Source organism: Sus scrofa, chromosome 6 (genome assembly GCF_054392235.1).
Source record: "Sus scrofa isolate SSC_HxYL_T2T_F1_AM1 chromosome 6, Sscrofa_HxYL_maternal_Yorkshire_Landrace_v2.0, whole genome shotgun sequence".
Taxonomy (NCBI): Eukaryota; Metazoa; Chordata; class Mammalia; order Artiodactyla; family Suidae; genus Sus; species Sus scrofa.
Window position 1 is genome coordinate 88392046 of NC_139388.1, and position 10982 is coordinate 88403027.

The 10982-nt window shown below is 51.6% G+C and overlaps 1 protein-coding gene across 5 annotated transcripts in view; it reads left to right on the plus strand.

Moving 5' to 3' along the window:
• The window catches only part of RPS6KA1 (ribosomal protein S6 kinase A1), a 42128-nt gene extending 32386 nt beyond the window's left edge, over positions 1–9742 (plus strand). For all 5 annotated transcript variants that reach the window (XM_084958318.1, XM_084958319.1, NM_001243214.1 and 2 more), the window contains 5 exon segments: positions 6634–6795; positions 7032–7108; positions 7291–7408; positions 8286–8423; positions 8787–9742. In XM_084958318.1, the coding sequence (XP_084814444.1) occupies positions 6634–6795; positions 7032–7108; positions 7291–7408; positions 8286–8423; positions 8787–8909 (618 nt within the window). In that variant the 3' untranslated portion in view covers positions 8910–9742.
• Positions 9743–10982: the final 1240 nt, after the last annotated feature.

Sequence of the window (10982 nt, forward strand, 5' to 3'; positions counted from 1 at the left end):
GTATAACTCTCAAAAAAAGACAAACATTTCTTTTATAACTAACAAAGTTAGCAATTACTTGTTTTCACATAGTACCCAGTCAGTAGCACATTTCTCCTCTTTGTCCTTTCAAATATAATTTTTCTGGGCTTGGTGTATTGGAATCGCAGTCTCTGCAGTGTCCACATCTTTCATTCACTTGTTATATCCCTGAAGTCTCATAAAATCAAGGTAAGAGTTCCTCTTGTGACTCAGCCAGTTAGGAACCCAACTAGTATCCATGAGGACTAGTGTTTGATCCCTGGCCTGCTCAGTGGGTTAAGGAACTGGCGTTGTCACAAGCTGTGGTGTAGGTTGCAGACATGGCTCAGAACCACCATTGCTGTGGCTGTGGCATAGGCTGGCAACTGCAGCTTCCATTTGACCCCTAACCTGGGAACTTCCATATGCCTTGGGTGCGGCCCTAAAAAAAAAAAAAAGACAACATCTTAATTAGATCAGCTTCAGTATCTTTTTGGGAGCGAGGAGTCAAAAAACACTCCTTGAGAGGTGCAGTGTACTTGCTACAGCGTCGTGTCTGCCTGCCAGCATGGCTTCTCGTGGCCCCCTGATAGTCATCAGTCATTTCTGCTGTAACCGGCTGGGGATGGGTGTGCGAGTGGAAGGCAGTAGGTGGCCCTGAGATGTGTTGCAAAGCTTCTCACCAACCCATCATGCGGTGGTTTCATCCTTTCAGGACCTTTGCCTGAATCAGTCATTTCAGCATAGTGTGCAAAAAGAGCAATGTCTCGGAGTTCCCGTTGTGGCGCAGTGGTTAACAAATCCGACTAGGAACCATGAGGTTGCAGGTTCGATCCCTGGCCTTGCTCAGTGGGTTAAGGATCCGGCGTTGCCATGAGCTGTGGTGTAGGTTGCAGATGCGGCTCGGACCCTGCGTTGCTGTGGCTCTGGCGTAGGCAGGTGGCTACAGCTCCAATTAGACCCCCAGCCTGGGAACCTCCATATGCCGTGGGAGCAGCCCTAGAAAAGGCAAAAAGACAGAAAAAAAAAAAAAGCAATGTCTGATTCTCTCTAACTTATTTGGGGGAGTCTTGTGAAAAAGAGCTTTCTCTCATAATCAGAGCTTTGGTTTGGTTACTGCATGTACTGTCAATGGTCATGTTTGAAGTGGTTTTGTTTTTTTGTTTTTTTGTCTTTTAGGGCCAGCACCCCCCAGCATATGGAAGTTCCCAGGCTAGGGGTCGAATCGGAGCTGTAGCTGCCAGCCTACACCACAGCCACAGCAATGCCAGATCGGAGCCGCATCTGTGACTGATCCCGCAGCTCACGGCAACGTAGGATTCTTGACTCACCGAATGAGGCCAGGGATCGAACCTTGGTCCTCATGAATACTAGTCAGATCTGTTACCGCTGAGCCACGACAGGAACTCCCTGAAGTGGTTTTGTTTTTTGAAATGGCCAGTGCAAACAGACTAATATGTAAATATGTCAGGTCAGACAGTAAATGTGCTTCCTTTTCCTGTTTTGTTCTCAAGTGAGTACAAACTGAAGTTACCCTAAGAAGGTTTAGAAGACAGAGCCGAAGCAGTGAGTTTCCAGTGGGTCACCTAAAGCCTAGGGAAGGGCTTTCTAGAGGGGAGGCTGCCCCCCAGAGTATCGGGCCCCTCCGCTAGGGGTAGATCTCTGAGTACAGACAGCCACTCGGTGGAGGTGTAATGGGAGAATATTGTTTCTTTCCCAAAGAAAATCTTTGCAGTTTTGGTCTGTCTGTGGGTCTCTAGTTTCTGGCCTTTTCCAGATACCAGGAGCAGATGATGAGGAAGTGGGAAGCTCTCTCTGAGATATTTGAAGGGAGATTCTCTGGGCCGATAATACTTTGGCAGTGTCTGTGATCTGGAAGCTGGGAAACTCATAAGAGCAGAGGAATGGGAAGGGGGGACTGGGAGCAGGGTCCACTGGGGCTTTGTTTGTTTTAATGTTATCTTCCTATTGAAATAGCTTATAAACAAAGTCATCACGTACAATAAATCTTCAGAAAGTGAATACACCCGCATAACCAGCACCCAGATCAAGAAAAAGGAGGATTTCTAGTTCCCCGCAACCCCCTCCCACCCCTTCCAGTCCCTGCCCCCTCCCAGAGGATAACCCTGAGGGAACTTATGATTTTATCGAGGGCGCGTACTCTTTTCTATCTGACTGCTGCCTCTCAGCCCTCGGTCTGCGATTCATCCATGAGGTTGTGTGACTGTACTTCACTCATTTCTCATTGCTCTGTGGTTTCTACTCTGTGAACAGACCGCAATTTAATTGTCCTTCCTGCTGTTAATGGACTTGGGGTTGTTCCCAGTTTTGACTGTGACAAATAATGCTGCCGTGATGTTCCTGCACTTGTCTTTCGTGCACACTTGTCCATTTTTAATGCTGGCTGTAAACCTAATAGTGAAATTGCTGGGTCATAGTGTAGTGTATGCTCCTCTTTAGTAGATGTTGCCAGTTTCATTTCTTTCTTTCTTTCTTTCTTTCTTTCTTGCTTTCTTGCTTTCTTGCTTTCTTGCTTTTTTGCTTTTTAGGGCCACACCCACAGCATATGGAAGTTCCCAGGCTAGGGGTCGAATTGGAGCTACAGCTACTGGCCTACACTGCAGCCACAGCAACTCGGAATCCGAGCTGTGTTTGTGACCTGTACCCCAGCTCACAGCAACGCCAGATTCCCAACCCACTGAGCAAGGCCAGGGATGAAACCCGCATCCTCATGGATGCTAATCAGATTTCGTTTCTGCTGCACCAGAACAGGAACTCCCTGTTGCCAGTTTGTTAAAGTTGTTTTGCCAGTTTACCCTCCCCCCCCCAGAAGCATGTGAGAGCCCTGGTACTTGTCAACACTTGGTATTGTCTATCTTTTTTTTTTTTTTTTTTGGGGGGGGGGCCATGGCACGCTAAGTTTCTGGGCCAGGGATCAACCCTGCACCACAGCAGCGACCAAACCAAATCCATAACCACTAGGCTGCCAGGGAATTCTCTCCATCTTTTTGTTTGTCTTTTTGTTTGGGCCTCACCTGTGGTGTATGGAAGTTCCCCGGGCCAGAGATCGAACCCACGCTACAACGGTGACCCAAGCTGCTGCAGTGACGATGCTGGATCCTTAACCCACTGTGCCACAAGAGAACTCCCTTCCACCTTTTTAATCTTAACCCTTCTGGGAGATGAGGAGGAGTATCTCACAGTGGTTTTACTTTACATTTTCCTGATGACTGATGAAGTTGAGCACCTCTTTGTGGGTTTATTCCCATTTGGAAAGCCTCTTTTTTAGAATGCCTGTCTTGGAATGTCTGACAAGTCTTTCATCCATTTAAAGAAATTGGGTTGTCTGCCTTTTCCATCTCATTTTGCAAGAGTCCTTTGTTTAATACATGGAGCTCTTTCAAGTCTAGCTTCCGTCATATTGTTTCCATAACGGCCCCAGCATGCCGGGGACAGCCTGTCTGAGAACTCGAGAGGTCCTCACAGTTTGACTTTTCTGCTTAACCAGATGATTTATGAAGAAGAACTTCACCCTTTTTTTTTTTTTTTTTTTTGGTGGTCGGTCATAGGCATCTAAATGCATGTCCTCCAATGATGCTGATGATGACAGAGATGCTGCCAATATGGGCAGCTACGCATCCCCAGCGCTTTCCACAGACCAGATTCTAAGCACTTTACACATCAACTCATGTAATTGTTCCGTGAACCTGTGACAAGAGGGTATCATTTTGCCCATTTTGTAAGTGAGGAAACTGAGGCTCTGGGAGCTTAAGTACAAGTCTCATAGTTAAACTGGCCCCAGAGTCTGTGCCCCTAACTTGTGTGTGATTGGTTGCTGCTTTGACAGCATCTGTCCTCTCATTTTCCTATCCTTCCGGTTCTTCCTCTCATTTTTAAAAAATTTTTGTTATGGTTGATTTACAGAGTTTTGTCAATTTCTGCTGTACAGCAGAGTGACCCAGTTTTTTATATATATTTATGTTCTTTTTCTCATATTACCTTACATGATGTTCCATCACAACTGATTGGGTAAAGTTCCCTGTGGCTATACAGCAGTGGTCTGCTAATTTTTAAGGGATTCTTAACAGGCAGTGGCTGTATCTTAACATCCAGCATGTTGGTGGGGTTCAGCCCCAGAGAGGCTGGGGTTACTACGGCAGCAGCTTCCATTTTCCAAGCCTTGGGCTGCATATTTCTGGTACGTAACTCATGTGCTCCTTCCTGCAACCCTGAGCGCTGAGCACTCTTAGCCCCATTTTACAGGTGAGAAAACCAAGGGCTAGAGAGATTAAGTGACATGCCAAGATTGCACATCTACTGCTGGTAAAGCCAGGATTCCCACTCTGGCCTCTCTGCCTCCTGACTGAAATCACAGCTCTGCCAGAGGCCAGCAGGGCCTGTTGACTCAGTGGTTGCGTTTGGCCTGCACACGTATTTTGTTTGGCCTGCACAGCATGGGTGTCCTCTTGTTTGGGATTTGGCTTGGTTTGGTCATTTGTCTTTGGGAACCTGGGCATGGTGACTGTCAGCTGGAGTGAGCAGCAGCTACCCTCTGAGCCTGTTGGCATGGCTCCACTGGGGCTATGCAAGAACCATCTCATAAAGCCAGCTAACGTGAGACTCAGCTGATCCAACCTGCAAGGTCTCTGCGTGTTTCAGGGTGTGAGTCGTTCGTTCAGTGCACAAAGTTCACAAAGTGCTTGTTCTGTGTGAGGCCCTGTGCTGGGTGCTGGGGTGAGGAGGGCTTCCCCCGATAGATATGGTGACTTATGGCTGAAGGAACCCCCCTGTCCCCCGGCCTGAGCTTGGGATACTTGAGCACTGTAGTGGACAGTGAGGCTGGAACAGATCGCCAAGCCTTCCATATCCAGATGGGGACCTCAGGCTTTATCCTGCAAGTAGTAGGGAGCCACTGAAGGTTTTTGACCACACTCAGGGAGGCCCCGTGAACTCATGGGAGGAGGAACAGAAGGGTGAGGACAAGTTTAGTCTGGGATGTGTTGGGTTTGAGGGCCTATGGAATATTCAGTGGTTGTCATCTGGTAAGCAGCCATAGGAGCCCGGACTCAGAGATCTGAGAGTTGTCAATAATTAGCGAGAGTTAGAGGAGTGACTATGAATAGAACCATGGAGAAGGAGAGGGGGTGGATGAGAAGTTATTAGGGTGGCTTGGCCTCCTCTGGTTCCAGATGATCAAATGGGGCCTGAGGAAAGTCATTTGCTTAAGGCCTCAGTAGTAAGCGTCATTCATCCATTCATTCAGCAGATTCTTATTGAATGCCTCCTCTGGGCTAGGAACTAACCTGAATTTCCGGATACAGCAGTGGGCAAAACACCCACGGAGTCTGCATTCCGGTGGGTGGATTCAGAAAACAAGTAAATATCCAATGGTGGTCAATGCTGTGGATAAAGAGAAAGCAGAGTGAGGGGACTGAGGAGTGCTGGTCCGTGATTGCTGTTTTATACAGAATGGTCCAGGGAAGGCCTCACTAGTAAGGTGACATTTGAGCTGCAACCTGAAAGAAAAGAAGAGAATGAGGCAAGCAGGTGCCTGAGAGAAGAATATTCCAGAAAGAGGGCATGGCAAGTGCAAAGGCCCTGAGGCAGGAGGGAGCTTGGCACATTGAAAGAAGAGCAAAGAGGCTGGTGTGGCCAAAGCCAGCCCAGGGAGAAGAGTGGGAGGGACCAGAGAGTGCAGGAGGTGTGGGCGAGGGGCCAGGGATTCATCAGGTGGGGCCACCAGCCATTGCAGAGACTTTTCCTCTTAAGAGGGGAACCCTTGGAGGTGACATGACCTGACTTACATTTAACAGGATCACTCTGGCTGCTCTGTTTAGAATAGGCTGTGGAAGACAAGGTGGGGAGCAAGGAGACCAGTTAGGGGGTGGATGCTGTAATCCAGGGGAGGGATGGTGGTTAGGCTGGGGTCAGAATGATGCTGCCAGTAGAGATGCTAAGAAGTGGTTGGGCTCTGGATTTTTTTTTTTTTTTTTTTTTAGGGCCACGCCCACGGCATGTGCGGCATATGGAGGTTCCCAGGCTAGGGGTGGAATCAGAGCTACAGTTGCTGATCTATGCCAGAGCCACAGCAACACAGGATCTGAGCCGAGTCTGCGATGCTCACCACAGCTCATGGCAACACCAGATCCTTAACCCACTGAACAAGGGCAGGGATCGAACCCGCATCCTCATGGATCCTAGACAGGTTCATTAACCACTGAGCCATAAAGGAAACTCCCCTGGATATATTTTAATGGTAGAGCCAGCAGAGCTTGCTGATGGGTCGATTGAGGAATATGAGCGAAAAAAAGAGGAATGGAGTGTGACTCTTAAGATTTTGGCTCAGGCATTGGGAAGGGTGGAGTTGCCATTGGGTAAGACTGTGTGATGGGCAGGTTTGAGGAGTTGGGTGTAGACAGGTGGAGTTAGCACTGCCTCACAGACATTGACTTAAAGGTTTCAGGTTGGCAGTACCAGTAGCGCTCAGGCCCCTTTTCAGCCCCTACCTCTCCTTTTAGATTCTGGATCCTCCATCCCAACCCCTGTGTCCATCTTCTAACTCTCCCATCCCTGGCAGTTGCCCTGGGCTGCTGGCAGCCTGCCAACATTGAGAATTGACCCTTCTGCCCCCAGGTTGTGCACAGGGACCTCAAGCCCAGCAACATCCTGTATGTTGACGAGTCTGGAAACCCTGAGTGCCTGCGTATCTGTGACTTTGGCTTTGCCAAGCAGCTGCGGGCTGAGAATGGGCTTCTCATGACACCTTGCTATACTGCCAACTTCGTGGCACCTGAGGTGAGTGGCCCAGCCCCCTCAGCTGCAAGAGCAAGGGGGCCTGGTACAGGAGGCCAGGGTCCCCTCCAGAGGCCCCATACCATCCAGGACTCTAGTCTCTGTGGCCTTGGCCCAGGTAGAATCAGCCCATGCCTGGGACCCTTGTCCTACCCTTTGGGGAGCAGCAAGCAAGCATATGGGGCCACTCGCCGCTGCCACTCGGACTGACGGCCCTCCCCTCTCTTCCTAACTGCCAGGTACTGAAGCGCCAGGGCTATGACGAGGGCTGCGACATCTGGAGCCTGGGCATCCTGCTCTACACCATGCTGGCGGGGTGAGCCTGGACCCCCTCCACCCCCTGCCCCTTCCTCCAGCCCTAGTGTGCAGGCTGGCAGGGCGCCTGTCTCAGGGAAGGCACCCAGCCCTGCCTTTGGGAGCACCCAGTCTGAAGTGGGAGACACAGTCCCCAGGGTGGAGGCCAGAGGCTAGACTCAGGTCGGGTGGACTTTTCTCCAGATATACTCCATTTGCCAACGGACCCAGTGACACACCGGAGGAAATCCTGACCCGGATCGGCAGTGGGAAGTTCACCCTCAGCGGGGGAAATTGGAACACGGTTTCGGATGCAGCCAAGGTGAGTGTGTGATGCCTGCAGCCTGCTCACTTAGGGGGTGGGGAGGCAGGGTCCCGTCCCAGGGCTTGCCAGCGTTTTCCTGAGCAGGTGACTCGCAGCTTCATTTCTCCAGGTGGAATGTCCCACAAATTTCTGTTGCTCTATTTTTCCAAGTGGAAGATTCCCAGGCAGGCTGCCCCCTACCTTGTTTGGACAATGTGGTGATCATTCACTGGCCCTTCCGGTGTTCTGGGCCTTAGAGGAGGGAACATCTTTGGTTTTTTGGAGTTGGGGTTTTTTTCTTTTTTCCTTTCTTTTGTTTTTTTGCTTTTTGGGGCCACACCTGCAGCATATGGAAATTCTCAGGCTAGGGGTCCAATTGGAGCTGCAGCTGCCGGCCTACACTACAGCCACAGCAAGGTGGGATCCGAGCTGCATCTGTGACCTGCGCCACAGCTCAGCAATGCCGGATCCTTAACCCACTGAGCAAGGCCAGGGATTGAACCCGTGTCCTCATGGATACTAAACGAGTTTGTAACCCACTGAGCCATCACAGGAACCCCAGGGAACATCCGAACTTTCAGTATTAGCATCAGGTTCCAGTGGTGGGAAGCTGTGTGTCAGACACGGGGCCGAGTCCTTGATGAATAGCGCCACCTCAGGTTAACCTTATGAGTCAGGTGTTTCTGTTATCCTGTTTCTCAGAGGGGAAATGGAGGCTCAGAGAGTTGAACTAACTTGCCTGGGAAATGCAGTTGATGAGCAGAAGAGTCAGATCTTGGGTTCAGGCAGGAGACGGCAGGAGATGTTTCCTGAGCCGTCGCCCCATCAGCCAGACGCAGCTGCCTGCTCCCCTGCCAACCCCTCCCGCCAATGCCCTCGTCTGCTCCTCCCTCAGGACCTAGTGTCCAAGATGCTGCACGTGGACCCCCACCAACGCCTCACAGCTAAGCAGGTCCTGCAGCACCCATGGATCACGCAGAAAGACAAGCTTCCCCAGAGCCAGCTGTCCCACCAGGACTTGCAGCTTGTAAAGGTACAGCCACCCCAGGTTGCCGGGCATCTCAGGGCCCGGGCCAGGGCCCATGGGCAAGGACTTGGGGTGGGAGAGCCGGGCAATGCCATGTCCGTCTGTCCTCAGGGAGCCCCTGTCAGGGCTGTCAGCAGTGCACGCACAGCCCCTCAGTCCTCTGGGGGGCACAGCCCCTCGCCCTCTGAAACCTCCAGTCCGATGGAGGAGGCAGGACTGATGACTCTGAAGAACCACCAAGGCTGGATTAACAGGGGACAGAGTGGGCTGTGGAACACTGAGAGAGGCTGGCCTGGCCCCCGGCGCACGTGTCCCCGTCCCACCTGTGTCGCCCACCATGGTGAACTGACATCCCACCTTCCCTCCCAGGGCGCCATGGCAGCTACATACTCTGCGCTCAACAGCTCCAAGCCCACCCCTCAGCTGAAGCCCATTGAGTCATCTATCCTGGCCCAGCGGCGGGTGAGGAAGCTGCCATCCACCACCCTGTGAGGGGCCAGAGCATCAGGCGCCGGGCGGTGCTAGCTCGATGGAGGCAGCATACTTCCCAGAGGGAGCAGGCCTGAGTCACAGGGCCAAAGGGAGCGGAGCCCGAGGGGCCCAGGAAGCAGCCAGCCCCGATCACCCCAGTGAGGGTGTGAGAAGTGCCTTCTCCTTCCCCAGGATGGACTCTTCTCAGCTCAGGCTCTGCTGCTGGTTGAAATCAATCCACTGTACAGACTCATCTTTTTTTAAGGAAAAATGGCATCAACCACCATGGATTTTTACAGAATCCACTTGACTTTTCTGGGAGCAGAAGTAGCCAGTGCGGCCCCAGGAGGGGAACTGAGTCACACTATGGCTCTCTGTGGCTGAGACTCCTTACAGCAGCTTTGGGGTCACCCCAAGGGGTTCCCCACGATTGGCTGTCTGTAGCCAGCTGTGCCCACCTCCGAGGCAGCCAGCATCACCTTCCAGAGCCGCTGGCTGTTTCGCAGAACTTGCTCTGTCCCCAACAGCTCCTTTTCTGTTCTGTTCTGTTCCGGGGTCTGGAACCACTTTCTGCTAGAGGAGAGGACCAAGGCCCCGTGGCTCCCAGCTCCAGGCACCAGCATCCACCCGGGCCCCTCCAGTGGGTCCCCTGCAATCAGGTTGGGCAGCCCCTGGAGGAGCATCCGGAAAGCACTTTTTGGCTGACTTCTGCTGGAGTCTGCCACAGGACAGAGTTCACAGGAGGCCTGTGGGGCGGGCCCAGAGAGGCAGGGGCTTTTTTCATTTCTTCCTCAGCTGGTAACTCAGGGCTTATCTGTCCATGGCCTTTCTAATAAAATTACAGTTGAGTTGAAGCATGTTCGCCTCTGCTTTTCACCCCTGGGTTTGTCCTCCCTCTGTTGCTGGGTGTTGAGGACTTTGGCAGTGACAAGTAGTCGGCCAGGGCCAATTAGCCCAGCTGCTTGGAGCTCTGTTGGGGAGCATGTGGGAGTCCCGCTGGCTCTGCCCACACATTCCTGCAAGGTCTTGATAACAGTAATGAGATTATTACCCACCGGTGACCAAGTGCCAGGCACAGTGAAGTAGATGCTTTATGATTATGATTTTATTTATTTTTGGCCACACCCACACCAAGTGGAAGTTTGGGGCCAGGGCTTGAGCCCACGCCATAGCTGCAATCTCAGCCACGGCAGTGACAATGCCGAATCCTTAACCCACTGTGCCACCAGGGAAGTCCCAATTTATATATTTTAAAAGATCAATCTGACGAATGTGTAGCGAACTGATGGGGGGAGAGGGCAGGCAGGAAGCAGGTGACCAGGTTGGTGGCTACAGAAGAGATAAGGTTGCCTGGCCCAGGGTGGTGGGAGTGGAGATGGGGAGGAAGTAGACAAGGTCGGGAAGGGTTCTGGAGGTGATGTTAGATAGCACCTGCTGTCACTTTGGATGTAGAGGCTAAGAGACAGAGGAGATTCATGGATAGCTTCTAGATTTTTTTTGTCTTTTTGTCTTTTTTTGTCTTTTCTAGGGCCGCTCCTGGGGCATATGGAGGTTCCCAAGCTAGGGGTCGAATCAGAGCTGTAGCCGCCAGCCTACGCCAGAGCCACAGCAACTCAGGATCCGAGCTGTATCTGCAACCCACACCACAGCTCACGGCAATTCCGGATCCTTAACCCACTGATCGAGGCGAGGGATTGAACCTGCAACCTCATGGTTCCTAGTCGGATTCGTTAATCACTGAGCCACGATGGGAACTCCAGCTTCTAGATTTTTGACATGAGCGGTTGAGTACTGAGGGAGAAGTTGGGGAGGAGCAGTTTCGAGGACTCCAGGAGATGCCTTCTGAATATCCATGAGAGATGTTAATGAAAAGTTGTACATAGAAGTTGGAGTTCTGGAGAGAGGTCTGGGTTGGTCGTATAAATCTGGGAGTCATTAATCTGGAGAATGCAGAGCCAGGAGCCTGGACCAGCATGGACCAGCAGTGTCAGCATCACCTGGAGCTTGTCAGAAAGGCAGAATCTCAGGGGAGTTCCTGTTGTGGCTCAGCGGTAATGAACCCGACCAGTATCCATGAGGACACGGGTTCGATCC